Consider the following 23,279-nt stretch of genomic DNA (forward strand, 5'->3'; position numbering starts at 1 on the left):
GCACATTTTATTGTAGGTGAGCTTGAGCCGCCTGTTTGCCTCGCAGGCATGCGGTCCTCAGTCGAGTCTTCCTCTATCTTGTGCTCCAGATTGATTTCTATTACGCCGTTTATGGAAGCATGGGAGAGTAATTTCGCTCCTTGACCGCTGCCTCTTACCGCCGGTCGTTACATTCCGCATTGATGGACTCGCTTGCGATGCTTCGCAAGAGGCGGGTATCCGTGAAAGCATACGAAGTACGCACGTGTGAGGTGCGAGGGCTGCGTGAGGTGCATGTTCTCCTGTTGAGCAGGTCTCTCTCTATTTAAAGTTGCCAGGCACACGCCACGCTATGAGCTGCAGCTACACTGGAGGGCCCGTTCAGTCCTGGGCACCTCGCCAACCCATCGCTGCTCCTCCTCTGCATCGCCCTTCCACGTAGCACCATTGAAGGTGCGCCCGTCCCAGGCCTCTTCGAATGGGTTCAGCGCCATGTGCATGATGCGATCAAGGACGTCCCTCTCGCCTTCCTTTTCGACGCGTCGGATGACCTCGTCGAGGATCCAGCCGCGAGGGACAAAATTGGGGTTGACCTGCTTCATCGCCTGCATGCGCTCCTCGTCCCGTGCCGGGGACACAGTGCCGTCACCGTCCTGCCAGTCAGCAATGATCCTTGCCCGCCACTTATCGAGCCAAGACGCGAGCTGATCCCGGGCCTCGCCCTCGCTGGCCGTCTTGGGCGGTCCCTCCTGGTGGAAAAAGACGGAGGCCTTTTCCTTTCGGGCCTCCGGGGTGGAGAGGTCCGCCAGCTTGAGGCCACTCAGGCGGCGGAAGAAGTGGCTGAAATCTAATTCGAGGGTCTCCATGGTCGTAAAGATGGCGCTGATGAGCTCGTCATAATCTGACTTTTGAGCCTCTCGAAGGCCCAGGCGAGCAGTCATGAGCCGCTGGTACTCCGCAAGGGCGGTAGCCTTATACTCCTCGCCGGTCTGCATGATGAGCTTCTCCGCACGAGAGACGATCTCCTCCTCTTGGTTCTCCTTGACGCCCTCGGCAACGAATGTCTCGTCGTCCACCATGGCCCCGGCACCTATCAATTCGCCAATAGCCTCTCCGAACCGGACGAGGTTCCACCAGATGATGGTAACCTGGTTACCGTAGCTGTATCGCAGCATGTGGTCGTCGTGGTTGGGTGTGTAGGAGCGATCAAAGGTATCCATGAACCCAAACGGTCCAAAGTCTATTGACAGGCCGTAGATGGACGTGTTGTCCGTGTTCTGGCATCATGGTTAGCTGCGCTACCGGCGCAGGGAGATGAAGGGAGAGCGGGTCATACCAAGACGCCATTCATGAAGCCGTACGCCTGCCAGGCAGCGACCGTGAGGGCGTTCCTCCTCACAATCTCGCGGTACAGCCTGGTAAACCTGTTTTCCGCTGTCTCATCAGGTCCTTCAATGTCTTTTGGCCCTAACCCACGCTTCGGCGCCGGCGACTGGTCTGGCTTTTCGGGGTCCGCAAGCCGGCCAGGGAGGTTTTCCCAGCCCCCAAAGACATCTTCGGCAATGTACGTGGCGAGTTTCCTGATTAGGTCCCTGTCTCCTCTCGCGCGCAAGATATCAAAGTTACCCAGCCGCAGCCACGACTGGGCGAAGCGCAGGACGATGGCCCCGGGCTCGATGGTCTCGCGCCTCACCTTGGAGTGCGGCAGGAGCGTGAGCGACAGCGCCCGGGTCGTGGGGATCTTGAGCGCGTTCAGGGCCTCGGAGACGACGAACTCGCGGATGCTCGATCGCAAAACAGCCTTGCCGTCGGCGAAGCGCGAGTAAGGCGTCAGGCCGGCGCCCTTGAGCTGCAGCTCGTAGCGCGTGCCGGACGCCGGGTTGGTCGTCTCGAACAGCGAAATGGCCCTCCCGTCACCGAGCTGACCAGCAAACTGTCCAAACTGAAAGCCTCCGTAGCACTGCGCCCACGGGTACCCCCCCTCGAGCTTCTCCTCGTCCCAACCGTAGAGCTTGTTGCCGGCGACGAACTGGCGGAAGTCGTCGGTCTTGACCTCGCTATCCTTGATGCCCAGGTCACGCAGGGCAGCGGGGCTCACGGCCAAGAGCTCGGGGTCCTGTTGCTGCTCGGGGCGCACCCAGGTGAAGAGGGCGTTGCGGACCTGCCGCGGGCCGATTTGGTCGCGGGGCGTCTTGTGAGACTCGGCCGGCGTCGGGAACCGGGCGTCAGGCGGGAGTGACTGCGTGAAGGTCCAGGACTTGGGCAGGTCCTCGAGCGACGAACCGGCCTTCTGCGCCATAAGATTGCCGTTCGGCTGACGCGCCGTGGCCATGGCGGACGTGGTTCGGAAACAGAGCCGTCGGGTCAGTCCGGGTACAGCGGCTCGGAAGAGCATCAACGGCAGATGTTTGTCGGCGTGTGAGCGGGACCAAAGTCAAGAGCGGATTATTGCGTGCGTAGATGCGTAGGATCTCATCATCCCATCATGGCACCGAGAAGATTACCTGGCAATATGCGGCCACGATAGGATGGTGGCAATGATGACAAACTGACGATGTATACTCAGAGGGTCCAGTAGTGTGGATTGACATCACCAACGACCGCGGCCCTGTTGGAGGGTGACACCCACTCCAGAGCCCGGTTCGACCCCACCATTGCGGCATGGCGGCCGGTGTAGACGGAACTAGCCCCCAACCAGTGTCGGGCATGTTCGCCAGCATGGCTCCAAGAGTGTCACCCATGGAAATTATTATTTCTGGTAGATGTCCTCGTAGAGGAACGGCAAGCCTCTGGAACCACATATAGCTGCCGGGAATAGCAAGAATGCAGACATCTCACTCTTGTGTTAGCCAGCGAAAGAAATCACCCGACCCAAGTTCCGTTCCGGACCCAAGTTCCGTTCCGTGTTCCGAGCTGCAGCTCGACCCCGCGATCCGGCTTGCTGGGTGTAGGGTGGCTGCGCCCTACCGCACTGACGCCATCGCCAACCTCCGAGACGACTTCCACCAGCAGTCGGTCATCTGTTTGGGGGTTCGCAGAGCCGTGCATGAAGTTTTGGCGCGTTGCCGAGGCCGGATCGCCCCCTGCACTGGGAAAACCGAGCTGCCAAATACGAAAGATGCGCCTTCCCCTCTTGACTGGGCTCATCTCATCATCAGGGTCCCAAGCCAAAGAAAGGTTGTTGTTAGTTGGGCGTCTGGCGGGGTAAATAAATGGGCAGATTCCCCCATCCAAGCAACGACATTTGCTCCACGACTTGTGTAGTTAATGGTCTACGGGGCCACCACAGCTCCGCAAACCGGACGCATTGCCGACTACTTCAAGTATATTATGTAGAGGCAGCCAGCCTCCTACCCCCACCAGTCTTGATAACCGGCTCTCTACAGTTCTCCTCCCCAGAGCAAAGCACAACAAGCAAGACGAAAATGAACTCCATCGGCTCCTCGTTCCAACCAGACGCCTCGGGCACCGCGCCCAAGCAAGGCCCGTTCCTGCCGACCCTGAAGCTCAACGACGGCAACGAGATTCCCCTGGTGAGTACCTAGTAAAATACACACACGCACGGCGATGACGCCATCGATGCATGCTCTCTCTCTTCCCACTTCTCCAAGGTCGCGATCCGTCCGACTGTGTATTGACCATCTCGTGCCGGCAGGTTGGATACGGTCTCGGAACCAAGAGGGGCAAATGGGACGACGCTGCCAAAGCCCCGCTGGACCAGTCCATCGTCGACGTCACCAAGGAGGCCATTGAGCTCGGCTACCGTCACCTGGACGGCGCCGAAGGTGCGCGCCCCTCCCCGCTGCGTTCCAGCCGCCATCATCCCAGCATTGACACAGGGCCTCCCCTAGGGTACGCAAACGAGGAGGAGCTCGGCGCCGCCATCAAGGCGTCCAAGGTGCCCCGCGAGCAGCTCTTCGTCACCACCAAGATCCACGCCGTGCACAAGAAGAATGTCGAGGAGGCCTTCGCCCTCTCCCTCAAGAAGCTCGGCCTCGACTACGTGGACCTGTACCTCCTCCACGGCCCCTGGTTCGCCGACACGGAGCAGGAGCTGCAGCAGCGTTGGGCCGAGCTCGAGGCCATCAAGGCGTCCGGAAGGGCTAGGTCCATCGGCGTCTCCAATTTCCTGCAAGAGCACGTCGAGTCCGTCTTGAAGACGGCCAAGGTCCCGCCCGCCATCAACCAGATTGAGTTTCACCCCTATCTGCAGCACGGAGACCTGCTTCCCTTCTTGAGGAAGAACAACATCGCCGCTGCCGCGTACGGCCCGCTCGTGCCGCTCACAACGGCCACCGACGGTCCCGTCAACGCGCTCTGGAAGCAGCTGGCGGACAAGTATGGTGTCTCGGAGTCGGAGATTGGGCTGAGGTGGTGCATCGACCAGGGATTGGTGGTGCTCACCACCAGCTCCAAAAAGGAGCGGTTGGAACGCTATCTCAAGAAGCTCCCGCTCATCAAGCTGACACCCAAAGAAGTGTCCGATATCGCGGAGCTGGGTCAGCAAAAGCACTATCGCTCCTTCTGGAAGGAACGTTTCGCCCCAGACGACAGGCGGTAGATGGCTGGTACATATCCACTACGGTCAAGATCGCAGGGGGCCGTCAATTACACGATTTGACGACCAGTCGGGACCGGGGAGTCATGTGCTTCCATCATTCAAGTGTGTGTTGTGCCTCGAATGTATTTCCCAATGATCATAGCTCATCATCCGAGTCCGTGTCATTAGCAGCAGCTGGAGCCCGTGCACTGGCCCTTCTAGTGGCAAACGGTAGGCTGCGCGGTGCTGGTGGAGGATCTTGCACCTTCTTCTTGGGGGGCGTCTTTTGTCGCTTGCCGCCTCTTTTGCCACCCTCTCGGGCTGCTTCTGGCTCGGCTGCATCCTCGTCGTCCACGCTTGCTGTAGATGCTGTGCCCTCGCTTGTTTCACCGGGGTCTGTGTCCTCGAGCTCCTCCTTGATCATGTCCACAACTCCGTCTGCCTCCCCATCTTCGGCGTTGTTGGATGCCCCCGCTTTCCTTTTCGCTGGGCGCGATGGGGCTGCACGTCGGGCAGGTTGGTCTTCCTGCTGGGGTGGTTGTGAGGTCGGCCGCCCCCCGTCGAAAGATGACGATGCAATGATCTTCTGCTGCTCCCGGATCTTGACCTTTTTCTCGTTGAGCAGGTCCCGGAACTTTTGAAGCAAGGCTGTCTCGTCGTCCTGTTTGGCCTGTACTAGGTCGTCGAGTTGTGACTGTAGTTCCGTGACTGTGGTCTCTAGCTCCCGATTTTTGCTGAGGCAGGAGGATGCCTCGAGTTTAGCCTGGGCCAGGGCGTCAAGGGTTACGTCGCACCACTGGAAGAGCTCAATGCCCTCTTTCCAATCGCACTTCAAGGTGATGTCGCCCAGTCGTTGCTGTCGGAGTTAGCCGCCTACTCTCCGTCGGCGATGATGCTTTGCCCTACCGTGATTCCTTGCACCTGCTTACGCACGGTGACCGCAATGCTGGACTCGGTCGAGACCGTGGTGGTCACTTGGATGTCATCAGGCATCTCCTGATTGAAAATGGACTCAAGAATGTGCTCCCATTCCTTTTCTGATACGGGGCAGTTCTTGACCCGAAGTGATGACACCCGGTCATGTTTCACTACGCGTCGATTGGTCAGTCAGTCTTTGCCGAAGCTCGATGATGGCGAGGGTACTGACAGGTGCACACGTACGGCGCCTTCACTTCGGTCGCAACGAGCTTGAGGTCCAGTGCCTTGCGGCCAGAGGATGTGACTTGGACGAGAACTGATGAAGACTCCTCATCGCTGCGAGGGAACTTGAGGACCCGGGCGGTGTTTGCCATGGTGCCGTCTCAAGTGTTTCAAGGATGTGGACAAGCCTTGACGGTTTCAGCAGTGGCGCGGGACACAGGGTACAGTATGATCCGTTGCCCAACAAGTGCGGCTGCTAATCTCAAGCCTGAGCGCGCAATGTTGACCAAGACCTCGGCGTAGGTAGCTGGGACGGCGCGACCAACGAGACGAGGGAGCGTGACGTCCAGGTGCGTCCGAGCACGGCGGCACGGTAATGCGAAGACAGGGCCGCAGGCTTGGAGAAGAAGAGGCAATAAACCTGGAGGCGTTCCGAGCCAGGAATGTTTGCTTCCTTGCGCGGGCGGCTGGCTGGTAGGTGGTGATGCTTCCTCATTTGAACTGCCCAGCTGAGCTGAGTGTGAGTACGGGTGAAACCACGCCGAAGCTGCAGCCCAGGCAGCAGAGCAGCGGGCTGGGACACACCGCCCGTAGCTCCCCGCCGCCAGGCACCTTCACGTCATTATTAGGTGCGTTTTGGTGGGGCGCGGGCGGTGGACGCCTCAGGCCTCCTCGAGGAATCGATGGACAATTCAAAGGGGCAGTAGCCTAACTACTTAGTATTCTGTACTCAGTAACTACCTAGTACACCTGCAAACGAAGCAGACTGGCTCCGGCTGCCGCTCGGATATCGGAAGACAGCGCTAGCGATTCGCAGTAGTAACCAGTAGTTATTCAGGCCCCCCCCATCCGCGAGGGCACCTATGGACTCTAGCATTTGAAGAACGCAAACTGTCTTAGCCCGGCGCCCGATGCGCCCAACAAGTCTTGTTCACGGCGAGAGAGTCGATTGGTTGACGCACACGCCGTGACTGCTCGGGACGGGAGCCATGGAGCGCGGCGCAAGCGATGTGACGGCGGAGCGGGAACAGGGCGAATTTGAATACATACATACGGAACATGGCCGGCGCATTCTACATCATCGCCCTCTACTCAAGACTGGCATTGGCCTGACCACTGACACCGACGCCGCTGGCACCTCTGTTGGACCATACATACCTCGTGAGGCCGGGCTATTTCTTCAAGTCTCAGGGGGCGCCTTTCTACATGTCTCACGGGTGTCGTGTCTCGTTTGCCTCATTGATTCTATCTATGCTCATGACCACCGGCCCGGGATAACTGGGACTCGTCCCACGGCCGCCCACGAATGATAAAAAGTCTTGCCCTCCGCCTTTTCTGCGAGTTACTAGTCGCTCCGCCGCCAAGCGCATCACTTAATACCTGCCAACGGACGATGAACCTGTCCATTCTGGCTCTCCTCGCTGCAGGAGCAACGGCTCTGCCACTTGCCCGTGTACTGCTCACAGAACACTAGCCACTTACAAAGCTAATCCGAGTCTAGTCGAACGCGAGAGCCACATCGATACCCCCCAATGACTCCGCCATACTCAAAGATGCGGCTGAGTTGTCTGCACCGGCGAATGCTCAGGCACACCCTGGCCTCATCGAAAGGAGTATAGGCCCACGACAGCTCGATCAAGTAACAGGATTTTTGGGAAGCTTACTAGGAGGGCTAGGAGGGCTAGGAGGGCTAGGAGGAAAAGGAGGATGATGACGACTAGAGCCAGGGCGAAAAGAGGAGGCGAGGTAGGACTTTGTTGAGGAGGAGGAAAAGAACGCAGTGGTAGGGGATCGGCTAGAGGTGTTGTCGGAAGAGGAAGTATAGGTAGAGGAGGCAGCGGCGGTCTTCAAGACTGTTGAAAATGCCCCGGGAACTTGGCCATGGAGTGATGAGGCCCGATGACGTGGTGAGCAATGAATATAATACTCATGGTGTCGAGGCGCCTTACTTTATACAAATGGACTCTGACACCCACACGGACTAATGGCAGTACGTAGTAGCAGCTCTGTCGTCCATTGGTGACGGGCAAGGCATCATCACAAAGTTTATTCGCACAGAGAAGATGCGCCAGTGAGGCATGGCGAAATGGCCCCACAATCGCGGCTCCCGGCCGACTGGTACGAAATACTAGGTACGGAAAACCCGCGACATTCAGGCCCTGCTCGGCAAGCCTCTATTAGCATAACAGAGGTAGCAAAATTGGGTTTTTGAGGACGCAGATAAAATGAAAAATGCCTCTTGTCCTCTTCTGGCAATAGAAAATTAGGTTAGACGAAGGGAACGGTAGGGGTCTTGAGTTATGCAGACGTCGCGATATATCTTCTACCGCCATACCTAAAAGGACGCATTTTCTTAGCATCTATACCTTTTCAAGCCATAAGGTAATCGTTATAGCGCTATAAAGAAACCCGCGCTTCGAAGGTACGGTTTCTTAACTAACCCTTCGTAATAACCCCTATCGGCGCGTTCCTCTATACTATATGCATTTTATATATATATAAGAGAGTAGCCTCGACGGCTCGAATTGTCTTACCTATCGCGCTATAATTATATATAAAGATATCTTTCTAACTATAGTAATTACGGTAACGGTAATTTTTATTCTTTCGCTAATAGCTTACGTTAAATACTACTATCGTAGCCTTAGTCGGTAGCCTCGTTATAATATTATGCGATATACCGGTTTAAAAGTCTCGTATCCTATATAAGGCTCGTAAAGTCGTTAACGCCGGCGGACTTAAAGCTACTCTTATAAAGGTCAATAATCTACTTAAAGGTCTAGAGTTAACTTTCTTTAGCCTATTTCAAATAGATAAAGAGACCTTCTATAAGCTCTATAGCTAGCTAAAGGTAAATATAAACCTAAAGTAATTACGATATTAGTCCTTAAAGATAAAGGTTATAATCTTCCTTTATATATATAGCTATAGGTAGGTTTAACGGTCTATAATAGCCCTATTTAGTATTAATAAAAGTACTATATCGATTATCTTTCGAGTAATCTTAGATCCTATACGGAAGTTATATATTACCTTCGTTCGTTAGCCTTTAAATAGCTTTATATCTCTAAGTATTGCCGAGTCTATAAAATATTATACCTTTACCGGCTATATTAGCGCTATTAATAAGACCTTAATCGCGGCTTAGATATTAAAGACTTATTAACGCTAGTTCTATAACTATAAGGGTAACTTAACGTAGAATATACTTACCGCTATAACGCTCGATAGGCTCTTTATATATATTCTTATTAGCGTAAAAGGTAATATAAATAATATAACGCTCTTATAAGTTACGATAAGTATAAGCTTTAAGGTATTAACGAACCGTTATTATCTCGGCGATTAAGGCTTCCCTATATCTAAAGGAATCCTTATACTTTTAGTTAGCATTCGTTATTATCTCGATAATTAAAGATATATACTAAATAAGCCCGCTAAAGTTAAGGAGCTTTTTAATCTTTATTACGTAAAGCTTCGGGTTATTATAGAGTAGGTTTTCGGTCGGCTAAAAAGGAAGTTTAAGATCGTAAGGTATAACCTAATAGAATACTATTTCCGCGGCTAGATAAAGATTATATATACTATAACGGGCCTCTAGAACTTTATTTAGCTCGATAGTAATATTAATACGTTATTTAAAGCTAGGTTAAAAGAAGATCTTAATTAACTATATAAGAAAGCAATTTAGCCGGCTAGCGAGATAGTAAAGGAGTTTCGTAATACTATCGTAAAGGATAACTAGGATATATATAAGGTATACCTTATAGATATAATAGAAAGCGAGGATATATTTAATAATAGCTCTAACGAGGAATAAAGAGGTTAAAAGGTTAAAAATATAGCTATAATATATTATATTATAAGGGAGCAAAAAGGTATACTTTATATATATTTAAACGGCTACTTAGCCTATAAGGCTAGCTAGCTAGCCGCCTATATAAAAAAGTCATTATCTTTATCGTTAATAAGGCCTACCCTTTTAACGCTTATATTAACGGCTTTATTAACGCCTATATTAATAGCTTTATTAATGCCTTTAATAAGTAGCCTTATCTAGCTATTAAGGTATGCCTTCTTTAAGGCCCTATTATCGCTAGCGCTATTCTATATAACTACTTAGTATCTCTCCGTTATAGTAATAGTAAACTCGACGAGTTAATATAGCTATAGCTACTTAAACTAACTTTTATAGTCCCTTAAAGCCTTCTCGATATCGTTAGCGCTAGGCTCGCGATTTAGTATTATAAATAAAGTCTATAACGATATTAAATTACGAAGAGATATAGAGACTAAATCTAACGAGCCTATAATACTATCGTCGATTACTTACTTCTTCCTTAGCCGCTATAACGACGATATAAAGCTCGTAGTCTACTTTATTGCCTATTAGTTAAATAACGAAGAGGTAACTAAAATACCCTATATAGCTAGCGTTATTATTAATACCCTTAATACCGGCGTTAGCGTTAGCGGCTATATACCCTTATTTCTAACTTTATCTTTATCTCTAGCTTCGTCGTTAGCTTTAGCTTCTTTAATAGTCTCTCGGGCCTCCTTTACTTATAAGAAGCTATTAAGATTAACTACTTCGATCCCCTTATCGTTATCGACTTTAATAATATAGCCGGCAATAGATATATTCGATAGGAAAACGGTATTATATAGACTTACCCGAGGTAAGCTAACTATACGTAATTAATACCCCTTCTCTTTAAATCTTTAGTTATATTTAGCCTATTACTTATCTATAGCCTTAAGTATACCCGTCTCTTCGTCGTATATATAGCCTATACCGTAGAAGTCTCTTATCTATAAGAAATAGCGATACTTCTTCTAAAGGTTACTATAATAGTTATATAGTCTCTTAACGGTCTAGTCTAGGCATAGCGATAGAAAACGGTCCTTAAGTAACGGTATAATCGTCTCTATTGTCGACTTTATATATATAGCTTTATCCGACTCGAGCCTACCTTTATTTTGAGCCTTACGTAAGAACTTAAGGAATAATATCGTTATCTCGGGCCGCTATATATACCTCTTCGAGGCCTTTTTTCCCTTAGTCTCGCTAGCTACGCTATCGTCGTTTAGGATAGCTTCGGTAGCGCTTATCGAAGCTTACTTTAGTCTCGCGGGCGGCAGCGGCGGCGGCATTAGTTCCGTCGGACTAGGCTCGTTAGAGACGTCTTCCGTAACGATAGATATCTCTTCTTTAGTAGCGGGCTCGGTAGCAACGGCGGCGCGGGTCTTCTTACGCGGTATCGTAAGGGTTATAGGTATGGTGTTTTGAAAAGTAGCAAATTCAATAACCCCGACAGGCGCGCCCACGACTAGAATACTGCCACAGCCGGTCTCAATAAGGAAGGTAGTGAGGGAAAGCATGCATAACGCGCTGACAGGGGTTGAAAACGGTACTTTAACCCCCTAGCAGCTTTTTATGCAGTGGGCCGAAGTCACTCTCTAGACCCCAAGGTGATGCTAACAGAGGCAGCCGAGCAGGGCCTCAACTGATGACGGGGACGTGGATCGCCTTGTCAGGCCTGGGGGAGTTGAGAATGACCCTGAACATTCGGCGGCATGGATGACAACGGGCAAAGAAGTCAAAAGATACGAGTGGGTGGTACCTGCGCAAGCCGCGCACCCCAGCGGGTCCCGCACGGGGTTGATTGCCCATCCAAGCCATCTTTGAACTGACGGTTGTGGCAGCAACGAACACAACCTTCGGCGGACACTCATCATCAGTGATGAGGGATCAGCAGGCGCGGTCCGTGCAGGCGGGCGGGCGGGCGCGCAGGCGGCATCCGCAGAAAGCAGAAAGCCGGGCGGCCAGCCACCGCTGCTGGGCCAGCCAGTGTCTGGGCGACCAGAAGGCACGCGCGCGCGTTGAAACCACGTGCCCGCCTGTGTCTTTGGCCTGCCTGCCTGCCTTCTCAGACATGAGTCAGGCTTCTTTTTTCCCTTGATCGCCAGTGCCCCAAAAAAACCTGCGAGACCCTCGTGCTTCCCCAATCCAAGGGTCCAGCGCACCGTGCATAAACGAGGGCTTGTCGTCGCTGGCTCCGGTGGGCCAGAATTGGGGCGCGTCGAGCTCGCGTTCTAGGTTGGGTAGCTTCTAGGCTTGTTGGAGACGCACGCGACCTGCTCGAGCTCCTGGTGGTACCAAAAGCGCCCTAGTAGGCCAGCGCCGCTTTTGGCCCCGACTGGCCGCCCCTCAAAAAATGTGCAACCACTCAAATGACCTCAGCTCCCGGCTTTTGTGAATGTTTCGGCGCATCGAGCAAATCGAGCGCACGTACGTGGTAGTAGTGGTTATGGCTCCTGACTCTCGCGCTGATCTGGCCGTGCTTTTTTGACTTTGTTTCTGGCGTGCCCGTCTTTGCGCTCTTTTCCTCAGCTCAGTTCCTTTTTCTGTCCTCAGGCAAAACCCTCGGGCCGGTTGGCGTGGAAGTCGGCCGAGATGCACTACTAATGCTTTATTTATACGTGTCCTTCCCGTTGCGGTACACGGGGTACCTTGTATGTATCAACGCGTATGCTCACATCATGCTCGTTCGATATATACGGGGCAACGCCGGTTTTATTTTTCAGGGCTGTTGTCGATCGCCAGGTCTGGACGCGGTTGTGCTCGCAATCGACAGGTCATCCATTCGCGGCAGCCTGGACTGTGGCTCACGATAGCATGAAAGTCGGCCACACCAACCCAAGCTCTGAACAGGCAGCCCCCGGAGCCTTGGCAAAGGGGCAGGCGGCCCGCGAGCAGCGTCACCACCGTCGTTTCGAGGCAGGTGGACGACGAGATGGGGCCAGAGGTAACCCCGGTGGTCACTTGGTGCTAGAGGTGAAAAGGAAGTCAAGTCGTACGTAGCAGCAGCAGCAGCAGTAGTAATAGTGCAAGCGCTTTGCACAAAGCAGCTCCGCAGCGACCCCTATTTCTTCTTGATCAGCGGCAGGATGCCGCCAGAAAGGTTTCGAGTCCACAGCGGCGAGACCCTGTTGATGCGACAACCGGCTTCGAAAAAAGATAGACGGACCGTATATGCGGGTCGACCGTTGCCGGAACCTACTAGTTGGACATGGTTGAATGAATGAGCTGCAGCAACTCGTGCTCGATTCGGATGCCGGGACTGGTAGCACGGGGGCGGAAGCGGTGCCGAGCGGCGTCTGGCAGAGACATACATACTGACGTAGCATACAAAGTACGCACGTACATACGTACGATCGCTGTACCTGCGTCCGGGGCCTCCATGGTTCGTAGTCAGCGGCCTCTTTCACGGCCAGGAGCGGCACGAGCAAGGGCCCTGGGAAGACTGGTGAGAGAGCACGATGGCCCGGCTGCCCGGCTGGCTGGCTTCCTCCTCGGAGCCACGGACCAGGAGGGGAACAGTTACAGATATATTGCTCGGTCAACGAGGCCAGAGCCAAGCGCACACGCCCCAGAGCAATCTCGCGTGCAGCCCCAACGTCCTAACCGTCGTCGTCGTCGTCGTCGTCGTCATCGTGGTACTCCGGCAGGCGGCGCCGCGGCCGCGAGCTAAAACCGACCGAGTCGCCGGGGGACACACACGCACACACACACAAGGAAAAAAGAGAGAGAGAGCAAGAGACAAAGAGAGGAACGAGGCGCGCTGGAAGACAGCCGACAGGCAGCCCATGGGCGGGTCCGGGCCGCCGGGACGGCTTGCGTCTCAGTGCGTCTTGAAGGCTTCGATATATTAGTGGTGGGCCGCTTTTGATTTGGCAAAGAAATGACGGTAATTTCGAGTCATCCGGGCAACCGAGCGAGGACCCCTAGATCCTGAATTCTTTTTTGACAGCGGGAGGGGCTTGTATTTCAAGAGGGCCCGCCCGCGCTGCTGCTCGAGTCGCGCCGCCGCCCGTCGCCGCCGCCTCGAGAGACCATACGACCTGTCTGTCTGTCTCCTCCTGATTCCTGCTGCTCGGCAAGAAACAAGATCTTCACTCCCCTCCTTCTCGTACGAGTGCGCATACGAAAAATTTCAAGCGGTGGTGTGGGCGCCGTTGCCTCGCTCATCTCCATCTTCGCAGTCCAGTCCATCCCAATTGCAACTGTCAAGACCACCCACGACCTCTCTCTTCGGCACAGCTCCCGCTTCCACCACTACCTGATAAGCACGACCGCCCGCCGCTCCCGCTGTCCCCCGCCGATGAGCTGCAGCTGCAGGTGCACATCGGACTCGTGCATTGACGACGCCCAAGGGCGGCAGCGACACTAGTCCGCACGCGGGTAGCGCTCAATTGCGGGGAGACGACCCAGCCCGGTCCCTGGCGCCCGCTCTCCATTGGCGGCCTGACCCGCGTGTCCAGGCACATCCCCTCGGGCGACGACGTAGGCACTTCCACTTCGGTTTTGCCCTGAGGCACCAACCTGCCTGCCCGCTGGAGCCGAGCGAGCCCCCTCCCGTCCCAGCCGGTGCTGCGTTTGCACCCGCACCCCGAGGCCGTTCCACCTCTGTTTTTTAGGGGCCTTCCAGGCGCGTTCTTAGCGTGCGCCCCACCGTTGCGACTCGACCAGCCAGCGCCGGTGCACCTGAACTCCAGCTGGCCCAACGCCTCCCACGCTGCCAGCCACCACAAGCACCGCACCGTTTCTGAGGTCGGCCCCCCCCCCAGCCTTTCACCTTTTCCCACAAGCACCACCATCACCAAACCAGCCTGCATCCGCCTGGCCTGACTTTGGGCCTGCATCATCAACCTCGCACCTCGACCTCCTGCATCCTGCGTTGCGCAAGCATCGCCCTCAGTACGCGAGCCGGCTTCCGTCGACAAGCCTCGGCCTCGTTTGCTCAGCACGGTCTTGTCGCCTGTCCGTGCTGCTTGGGGGCGCACTCGAACCCGAACCCCCCCCGCCTTTGACACCATTCACGTCGCAACCCTCGAAACACGACGGCCGAATCCAGCCGGCAGCATACCACACACGACCTCGCCTCGGGAACCTCGACATTTGCTCATTAGAAACGTCATAGAGCGTCGCTCAACACTCTCGCACCAGCTGCGCGGGACGGGAAAGCACTTCACTGGCTCATCTGGCGATTATGAGTCCGCCTAACTGACCTCCGTGTCGGTCGCACATGCAAGCAGCCTCAACTTGGACGGCTGCTTCGTAACTACTCGCGGCCCGCAGCACCACAACCACTGATACACGACATCATGGACACCCTACAACTGAAACCACGCCTGCCAGTGGCGGACGAGATTGAGAATTGGGATGACGACGATTTCGTGGTCGACGGCGACGAGCTGTCGTTTCGAGGCTCCGTCACCACCACCACAAGCACGAACCAAGCCCCTTCGCGTCGCCGTGACTCCAACTCGTCACACGTCTCACTTCGCTCCGATCTCGAGTCCTGGTTTGGCGAAGAAAAACAGCTCCACATCCCCGACGACGATGAAGCCACAACGCTCGACGCCATTGCGGCTGCAGAACATGCCGGCATTCCTTTGCCCAAGAATATCCCCTCGTCGGCACTTATGGGCGGTACCATCAAGCGACTGGGTGGGAGGAAGATTAAGAAGATTATTCAGGAGGACTGGGAGAATGATCTCGAACTGCCCGAGTCGTCCCAAGGACTGAAGATAAAGACAAAAGATGAATCTGAATTTCCAGAGTCGCTTAGACAAGTCAGCGCTGGCTCCGTACAAACGAGCCCTGCGAAGCTCAAGACTTTGCCTGGGATCACCGCAGGTCAGTTCGAGCGCAGAAGCTCAACACAATCAACCACGAGCGCCTTGTCGGCCGCGCTCAACCTCGACAAATTCAAGGACACGGACGACGACGACTTCTTTGGCGATGGCTGCGAGACTATCAAGGTCTCCAAGAGCCGACCCGCGCCGGAGCCCGTTTCCCTTGTCACACCGCCCACGCCAAGCAAGTCTGCCAACGCTGGCAAGATGAAGGATGCGGAGGATGATTTCGAAAATGATTTTGAGCTGCCTTCAGATGGAAAACTGAGACTGTCAAGTAGGAAAGACATCCCCAAGACACCTTCAGGAGGCGAGGATTTGGATTGGGGAGAGGGGAGCCTCGGCACCAGGTACGGCGGAACCCGCAGGGACGGACGGTCCAACAGAAGCTCCTCGGCTTCCGCATTGAGCCCGAGCGTATCAAGCTCCATTACGGCTGAGAGCGAGGATGAGACTTTTGATGGTCTTGTTCTCCCTGCCGGGCCGGTCAACTTTCGCGAGAGGCTGCAGCACCGCAAGAAGAGCAAGTCTCCAGAGCGGATCCCCGAGGAACCTGAGCCGTCTCCCAAAAAGACTACGTCGGCGGAGGCGGACCGTCAAGACTTTTTTGACGGGCTCGACATTGCGGATGGCAAGGTTTTTGACTCGGGAAAGCTTACGCTTCATCGCAACATCAAGATTAAAGAGTCGGCCCCCGCTAGCCCGGCCCGCCCTAAGACGGCCATCTCCTTGACCTTTACTAACAAACCAGCAACCCAAACTCGGATTCCCCGCCTGAGCCACGAGAGGGCACACTCCACGCAGCTCGAGCCCGTCTATGAGAGCGGTGGCTCCACTTTTGCCCATAGAGGCCTACGCTCGCAGTCGAGGATGGGACATGCTTCGCAGTCATCCGTCACGAGTCTTCCAACACCCACCACGACATCGCCCGGTCGTTCGTTCCCTCCCTTGACTCCCCAGCGCCGAGAAGTCGGCACCAGGTCATCTTTCTCATCTCTTCGGAACGAGCCGTCCACGACCAGCGCGCAGCTTCTCAAGCAGAAGCGATCTCTTCCTGCCGTGCGTGCTTTGAATACTCCTGCCAAACCGTCGACTGGCCGCACCTTTGACCGGCCGCCCTCGAGGACCGACAGCAACCGGCCACAGTCGTCGCTTCGGCCGAAGACGCCGGTCGAACGCCAGCGAGCTGGTATGACGGACAGTCCCGGCACCCAATCCAGGAGGACTCATCTGCCGTTCCTTCCCGCTGGGGCGTCCCAGTCCCAGTCCCAACATGTCGCGTCTAAGACGCTGCGGCAGTTCCGTCGCCACGATTCAGACAACGCCATTGATATCCGGCCATTCTCTCGATCGTTCTCTCGGTCCGGAGCGCGCTCGCCTAGTCCTCAACGATATCGGGTGGCAGCCGACACTTGGGAGCGGTTGAGCAAGCCCAAGAACAAGAAGCACTTTGGTGACGGGCATGAGCTGGACGGCTTTGACGACCTCCCTACCTCTCGAGAGGCCGAGACACGATATCTTAAGCAGCCTATCGTGGGCACCGCCAAGCCAGCTGCAAGGCCCAGGGGTTACCAGAACATCCTTCCTGACAGGACATGCACTCCGGCGCCCCAGACTCCGTTCACGGCCAAGCCATCGCAGACGCCCCGATTTGCTCGTGATACTGCCGCGAGCCGGATTGCTCGCGAGACGGCACGGGCCCAGCGTGTTCCCAGCAGCGGCCCGCTCGCCCCTGTCACTGCTCAAAGAGAAGCACAACTGGCGACTCGTGGCAATGCGGGACTCCATTCCCTTCTCCCCCAACCAACTATTCGTTCCAAGAAGCGCTCCAAACCACCTCAGCAACTCAAACCCCATCTCATCGCCAACCTCAACTCGGGCAAAGAGTCAAAGGGTAGGCGTCATCTTCCACCAACATTTGAGCTAAAACTAATGGATCATAGTCGTGAATGGAATGTTTTACAATGCCGAGACCTACCGCTGGGAGGGCAATGAGAACGTCCTGAATGCCTTTGACAATGCCCCAGCCTCGACCCCCTCCACTGTCTCTGTTCCCCAGCACATGATTAAGGAAAAGGAGGCTGCGACACCCCGTCCCGCATTGATCACAAACATTAGTGCGACAAAGGGAGTTCAGGTCGTGGGCGGCATGGTGTTCGATCCAGAACACATGTGCTGGTTGAAGCTTGGTGCACAAGGTAGTGCCAAGTCGGAGGCGGGCGACACTATGGATGGGTTCAACGCTCTAGACGATGATGAGGACGTTTTCAAAGACATCCCTGATCTGGAGGACAAATCGGCAGCCGACGACAAAGGAGACGGCCGATCGACTGACATCAAAGACGACTGGCTCGTGGGCGAGGAGTTCGATGTTGGGCCGGAGTTTGTTCGGCGGCAGCGCGAAGAGGAAGACCGTTGGCGCAAGAGGTGCGAGAAATGGGTTGGCCGCGGACTCCGAGACCGCGAGGTCTGGAGATGGACCATCCGCGACCTCGTCTCCCAGTTTGACGAGCTCACAATGTGAGCTTGGCGAACTGGACTCAACAACACAATAAAACTTCGCTACGATGGGGAGGCCGGCCGACTCGGGCTCGGCTCCCTTCCTTCACCTTTTGGCATCCCCGGCTTCACACACCACCGGGGTGCCGTATCGTTGTAATATGCATTGGGCGGCTGGGAACTCGAACAGGCTTGGGCGATAGAAAAAAACACGAAGAGAAACAACCACAACCAACAGACAAGGGCGATCCATCTCAGGGGTCGCCCTAGCATGCAAGGCAGGGTGCGAATGGGCACTGGGAGGGTTTTCACGACGAGACGAATGCAAATGATGACTGACGACCTCTAGTTACCTCTTTTTCGCATGGAAAGCAAAAAGACGGGGGGTTCTCGATGGGGGGCGCGGCTGGCGAGTATAATAATATTGACAGTTTATTGCTTTGCTGTGACATAGCACAATCTGACATTGGCTTGGCTTCACCAACAAATATGCTTTTTTGCCCGCACCGTTCATACCTGAAAAAAACAAGAACAACACCGTGATGATGAAATAAGAAACCAAAACGCCCTGGTGGTATTAAAGTGTACTTCTATTTGGACTGCTTCTTGGCCGCCTTTTTGTTGCTTCTGGGGTCCAGACCTCTCCTGCGCATGGCGTTCCTCCTGCCCTTTTCCATGTACTCCTTGTCCTCCTCGTCGTCCCACCCGCCAAAGTCGTCCTTCTTCTTTCTGGAGCCCGAGGCATCGCCATCCTCGCTGTCCTCGTCGGGGATGGGCGTCTTGTCGATGATGTCGGCGTCGTCGGCGGCCGCGGCGGCCCTGTCGCGGGCGGCCGACGTCTTGGGCGGGGTGGGGCCGAACTTTTGGAACTTTGCGACGTAGAAGCCGTCGACGTTGTAGGTGTGGGGGTAGTAGCGGCGGGTGAGGCGGAGGCTGGCGTCGAACTTCTTGCCCATGAAGCTGGTGAAGCCCTCGCGGCCAAAGGAGATGCCCGTATCGACGAGGCGGACGTTGGGCCGGCGGCTGAGGGCGTACTGGACGACCTGCTCGTTCTCCTCGACGGTGACGGAGCACGTCGAGTAGACGACGTAGCCGCCCGACTTGGACGAGTGGTTGACCGAGTCGATGGCGGCGAGGAGGAGCTGCTTCTGGGTGTGGGGCAGCTGCATGAAGTCCATCTCCGTCTTGTTGGTCTTGACGCTGGGGTCCTTTGCGATGACGCCGGTGCCGGAGCAGGGCGCGTCGAGGAGGACGCGGTCGAAGCCGCCCATGGGCTTGGGGAACTCACGGGCGTCGTAGTTGGAGACGATGACGTTGCGGGCGCCGAGGCGATGGATGTTGCCGATGAGACCCTTGGCACGGGCCTTGTTGGGGTCGTTGGCGATGATGATGCCCGTGTTCTTCATGAGGGCCGCCAGGTACGTCGTCTTGCCGCCGGGGGCGGCGGCCATGTCGAGCACGCGCTCGTTCTCCTGCGGGTCGAGCGCCATGCAGGGCAGGAAAGACGACGCGGCCTGGAGGATGTAGTGGCCGGCGAGGTACTCGGGCGTGGCGCCGAGGGGCACGTTGCTTTCAAAGATCTGCAGGCCGACCTTGGACCACTTGCCGACGGGCTCGAGCGTGACGCCGCGGTTGATGAGCGCCTGCGCCAGGTCGCGCCGGTGCGTCCGCAGCGTGTTGGTGCGGATGACGACGGGGCGCGCCGTCTCGTTGGCCTCGAAGAAGGCGAACGCCTCGCGCGGCGTGAAGAGGTTGTACAGCTTCTCGGCCAGGTACTCGGAGTAGCCGTAGTAGGAGCAAATGTCCCTGAGCAGCTGCGCCGTGTACTCGGACCGCGACCGGCCCTCCTCGGACAGGTTGGCAAAGTCGTCAAGCACCCTGATGTTCTCCGAGATTCGCGTGCGCAGGAGCTGCAGGTCGGGCGCTAGCATGGCGTTGGGCTTGCCGGCGATGTCGTCCTCGTCCTCGTCGTCGTCCAGGATGTGCGGCCTGTCCCCCTCAATGTTGGTCTTCATGGCGCTCTCCGCCAGCTCGGCGGCGTTGGCGGCCTCCTCCTCAGCCCTCTGGAGGTCCAGCTTCCTTGACAGGCCGGCAATGTTGGCGGCCGTGAGCTTCTCCTCGGCGTCCGACTCGTCCTCGTCTTCAGAGAAGACGTGCTTCCCCTTGCCGCCCTCCTCGTCCGAGTCGAAGACCGATGACCCCGAGTCTGAGCCCAGGAAGTCGTCGCCGAGCGCTGCGGGCGCCTCCTCATCGTCGTCTGATAGGTCCGCATTTTCTAGGTCAAATTCGTCGCCGAGTTCTTCGTCTGAGTCGTCCTCGAGGCCGGGCATGATCGTCTTCACCACAGGCTTGGATCGGCCATTGGTCTTGACCGGTTTCGCCTCCTTTGCCGGCTTCTTCCCGTTCATCTGTTTGGCCGCCGTGGCCGCCGGCTTCTTTCCCGCGGGCTTGGCGTCCGCATTCTTCCCCGTCCGCCGTCGCTTGTTGCCAGACGCTTCGACGGGCGCATCGACGGGCAGGCCGGCCTTGCGCTTCAACCTGGCAAAATGTTCCTCTGACAGGGCCTCGGGCGGGCCCTGTTTCCTGGCCATGCGGCGTCCGGCACCCATCGTGACTGAATTGGGTGGAAACGGTGGAAATGGGGAGGGGAGAGGGTTGGAGAGTTGAATTCTCCAGGCGAAATGCTGCAGAATTCCCAGCAGTGTCTCGTTGATGCTGCAGGATAGACCGCCCCGCCGAACTTTTTTTTCGTCAACTTGCGCCGGCGCAGGGGTCCGATACGATCGGCGAAACCTCGTATCAATCTGGTAGTGGGCCGCTCAGTTACATAAGCGCCCTTGGTGGCGCGCAACCACCACCGCCGCCACGGTGGAAGCTCCGCCGTGCGCCAGGGCGTTTGCCTCGTCGTCACTAGGGAGCCGAGGAATGAGACATTAGACTCTTTCTGAAGTTGAGAGGTTTCATCGTTTGTTTCTGAATTTTTAAGAGGAGCTATTGATTTTCGTCGTCCATTTCGCAGCTTTCAAAGTTTGGCGGTCGGTCGTCCTCCGGTATCCAATCTGTCTGCTTCAGCCCACCTTCAACCCCGCCTCGACAGCTTCCTGCAGCTCGCATACCGATTTCATTCAACAGCGCTTCGGCTACGAACCTCGCCCAGCATGACAGAAGTCGCATTTGCAAGGACATTTCTGTCCTCGCTCGACTCCCGTCCCGTCAAGCTGTCCCCCGATCATGTCGAGGACCCCAAGAACTTCCCGGCGCGGCCGCCGGTAAGACATCCATACCCCCGCCCCCCGTTGTGCGGCGCGCGAAGTGACGTGACATGCTGCTGTGTTTCGTGCAAGTTGCTGACTAGAGGCAGTATATACTCCCCCGGATGCCGCACGCCATGAGCAAGCCGACGAGCCTGGCCCCCGGCCAAGAGCGCAGCATCACCGTGACACTCAAGTCCCTGCGGAACCCGCCTCTCGACATCAAGCTCACGTCGCAACCTCTCGCTACGTCCTTCCTCGATATGAAGAGTGCCGTTTCCAGTCAGACGAGGATACCGGTCGACAAGATGAAGATCCTTCACAACAAGAGGCCCCTGACGGATAGCAAGATTCTCAAGGACATTGTTGGGGACAGCGACAAGGCCGTGGAGCTCGCCGTGATGGTGATTGGAGGCGCATCGGCCATCCCGCCAGAGCAACCTGCCGCCACTGCGCCCGCCGAAGCAACGGGAACTGCAGCGGTGGAGACTGATGCCTTCTGGGCGGATCTCAAGGGTTATCTGATGCAGCGGTTAAAGGATCAGGCAGCGGCTGAGGAGCTGTCGCGCCTCTTCAAGTCGAGTTGGGAATCGAGCAAGTCAGCGCCATAATCAAGATAAATAGTTGAACGGAAGCACACTACAATTTCTACGAGCCATTGGGGAAATCAGGAACCCTCGTCTCTGTGTTCTTTATTTCTTGGCGTGATATCAGAAGGGCTGAAAACAACAATTTGCATTGCGTCTCCGTCAACACCAGCGACCAAATAAAATGGTCCTCCCCCCAAGCACCGCGCACTGGCTTCTTTTTCACCTCTCACCGTCAACTCTGCATCATAATCATAGGCTTGTCATGTCTAGAGCCGAACACAAGGTAGTCAATTCATGCGCTCATATAGACGGCTTGTCCCGGCTGCGACGCCGAGTGGAAGGGGTTTAACCAGCAAGACCCTTGCTGACGACCTTGATGATGGTGTCGTACTCGATGTCGTCGGGGTCGTTGGCCTGCAGCTCGGTCGCAATGCCGGTCAGGGATCGCTTGAGGGCCTCCTTGGAAGAGGCGTAGATCATCTTGGGCTATTTTCAGGGAAGTAACAGGTCAGCCATGCGGCCCAGCAGTGGGTCTCGCGCCGTTCACATACCAGGACACCGGCATCATCGGGAGACCAGGCAATGAAAGTGAGCTTGTTTCTAGAACGAGGGTTAGCCGGGTTGCGAATCTGAGGTCGCAGATCTTAGATGCATACCGCACACCATCTCCGGAGGCCAGGTTGTACTCGAAGTCGTAGACGGCATATCGGGGGCCCTTGCCGACGGCGCCCTGCTTTCAGTCAGACGGAAGATCGCTGCCGCTAAGCTAACCAAACTGGCATACCGATTTGTTCTTGGAGGTGGCGTTGATGAGCTTCTCCCGGAAGTTCTCCCAGTCCTTGTCGGGGGATGCCTCCTCAACGACAATCTGCTTGTTGTCGTCCGACAGCTTGAAGACGATGTACTTGTACTTCTTCGCCAGCTTCAGGTCGTTGTAGGCAGTTATGCACTCCTGCGAAACGGTGGCTCTGAACATCGTGTTGCGTTAGTACCTGGTCGATACTGCGCCACTGCAGTCCGAGCCCGCCGCGCACCCTGCCTGCCCCCCCTTCATCGCCGAGGTGGGGAAAGGACGCGCAGAGAGGGAGCGAGGGGAGTCGGCGAAGGTTGCGCGATTGAAAGGAGGCGGCTACGAACCCGGATTGAGACTATATTGTCGAGTTAGTGGTCGGCATTGGCTGTTGAGGCGGGACGGCGACGTACCATGATTACGGTGCTCGTCAGGAGACTATGGTGGGAATGAGGGGTGATGGGCTAAGACATTGTTAGCTACCTCTTCTTGCGACGCTGCGGGGAAATCTGCGAGTCGCAAACCGCGCGCAAAGGCCCCCAAAATTGGTGTTGAAGTCTTACCGAAAGAGATATGCGATTAGGCGCCGCAACGTCGTGGTGCGAGGACGAAGCGGATGGGAAAGGGTGCGTCTTTACCGATGTATCCAGGAGAGGTGGAACTGGGCGGGTGTTTATTAGCAGATAGCTTGGAGGGGGGGGGCGCTGCCCAGCGGAGAAAAACACCACATCATCATGGTGGGGTTGGCCGTGAGATGCACCCCACGTGACTTTTCCGCAGTGCGCGCA

General features: G+C 55.7%; 7 protein-coding genes across 8 annotated transcripts; 3 read left to right on the plus strand and 4 right to left on the minus strand.

Moving 5' to 3' along the window:
* Positions 1-268: 268 nt before the first annotated feature.
* JDV02_006170 (uncharacterized protein) lies at positions 269-2,737 on the minus strand. The gene is made up of 2 exons (XM_047987537.1): positions 1,316-2,737; positions 269-1,256 (listed from the first exon to the last, which is right to left on the minus strand). Exons 1-2 carry the CDS (start codon positions 2,372-2,374, stop codon positions 330-332), a joined length of 1,986 nt encoding a protein of 661 aa, XP_047843522.1. The 5' UTR covers positions 2,375-2,737; the 3' UTR covers positions 269-329.
* A 116-nt stretch (positions 2,738-2,853) lies between these two features.
* Positions 2,854-4,695, plus strand: JDV02_006171 (2-dehydropantolactone reductase). 2 transcript variants are annotated; one of them, XM_047987538.1, is made up of 3 exons: positions 2,854-3,512; positions 3,635-3,764; positions 3,831-4,695. In XM_047987538.1, the coding sequence occupies exons 1-3, from the start codon at positions 3,192-3,194 to the stop codon at positions 4,538-4,540; spliced, it is 1,161 nt and encodes a 386-aa protein (XP_047843523.1). In that variant the 5' UTR covers positions 2,854-3,191; the 3' UTR covers positions 4,541-4,695. The 2 variants fall into 2 exon arrangements, with proteins under 2 accessions (XP_047843523.1, XP_047843524.1); XM_047987539.1 differs by having other exon boundaries at positions 2,854-3,764.
* On the minus strand, positions 4,677-5,811 carry JDV02_006172 (uncharacterized protein; the record flags this gene model as incomplete). The annotated part of the gene is made up of 3 exons (XM_047987540.1): positions 4,677-5,375; positions 5,426-5,607; positions 5,667-5,811. The coding sequence occupies 3 exons, from the start codon at positions 5,809-5,811 to the stop codon at positions 4,677-4,679; spliced, it is 1,026 nt and encodes a 341-aa protein (XP_047843525.1).
* Positions 5,812-13,545: 7,734 nt separating this feature from the next.
* On the plus strand, positions 13,546-18,342 carry JDV02_006173 (uncharacterized protein). Its single transcript, XM_047987541.1, has 2 exons — positions 13,546-17,255; positions 17,305-18,342. Exons 1-2 carry the CDS (start codon positions 14,828-14,830, stop codon positions 17,883-17,885), a joined length of 3,009 nt encoding a protein of 1,002 aa, XP_047843526.1. The 5' UTR covers positions 13,546-14,827; the 3' UTR covers positions 17,886-18,342.
* Positions 18,243-20,561, minus strand: NOP2 (25S rRNA (cytosine(2870)-C(5))-methyltransferase). The gene has a single exon (XM_047987542.1). The coding sequence runs from the start codon at positions 20,467-20,469 to the stop codon at positions 18,451-18,453; it is 2,019 nt and encodes a 672-aa protein (XP_047843527.1). The 5' UTR covers positions 20,470-20,561; the 3' UTR covers positions 18,243-18,450.
* Positions 20,562-20,727: 166 nt separating this feature from the next.
* Positions 20,728-21,773, plus strand: JDV02_006175 (uncharacterized protein). Its single transcript, XM_047987543.1, has 2 exons — positions 20,728-21,129; positions 21,222-21,773. Exons 1-2 carry the CDS (start codon positions 21,019-21,021, stop codon positions 21,720-21,722), a joined length of 612 nt encoding a protein of 203 aa, XP_047843528.1. The 5' UTR covers positions 20,728-21,018; the 3' UTR covers positions 21,723-21,773.
* COF1 (cofilin) lies at positions 21,755-23,256 on the minus strand. The gene is made up of 7 exons (XM_047987544.1): positions 23,055-23,256; positions 22,905-22,955; positions 22,839-22,849; positions 22,486-22,669; positions 22,358-22,431; positions 22,253-22,301; positions 21,755-22,187 (listed from the first exon to the last, which is right to left on the minus strand). Exons 2-7 carry the CDS (start codon positions 22,905-22,907, stop codon positions 22,047-22,049), a joined length of 462 nt encoding a protein of 153 aa, XP_047843529.1. The 5' UTR covers positions 22,908-22,955; positions 23,055-23,256; the 3' UTR covers positions 21,755-22,046.
* Between the last annotated feature and the right edge of the window lie 23 nt (positions 23,257-23,279).

The sequence above is a fragment of the Purpureocillium takamizusanense genome, chromosome 5 (genome assembly GCF_022605165.1).
Source record: "Purpureocillium takamizusanense chromosome 5, complete sequence".
Taxonomy (NCBI): Eukaryota; Fungi; Ascomycota; class Sordariomycetes; order Hypocreales; family Ophiocordycipitaceae; genus Purpureocillium; species Purpureocillium takamizusanense.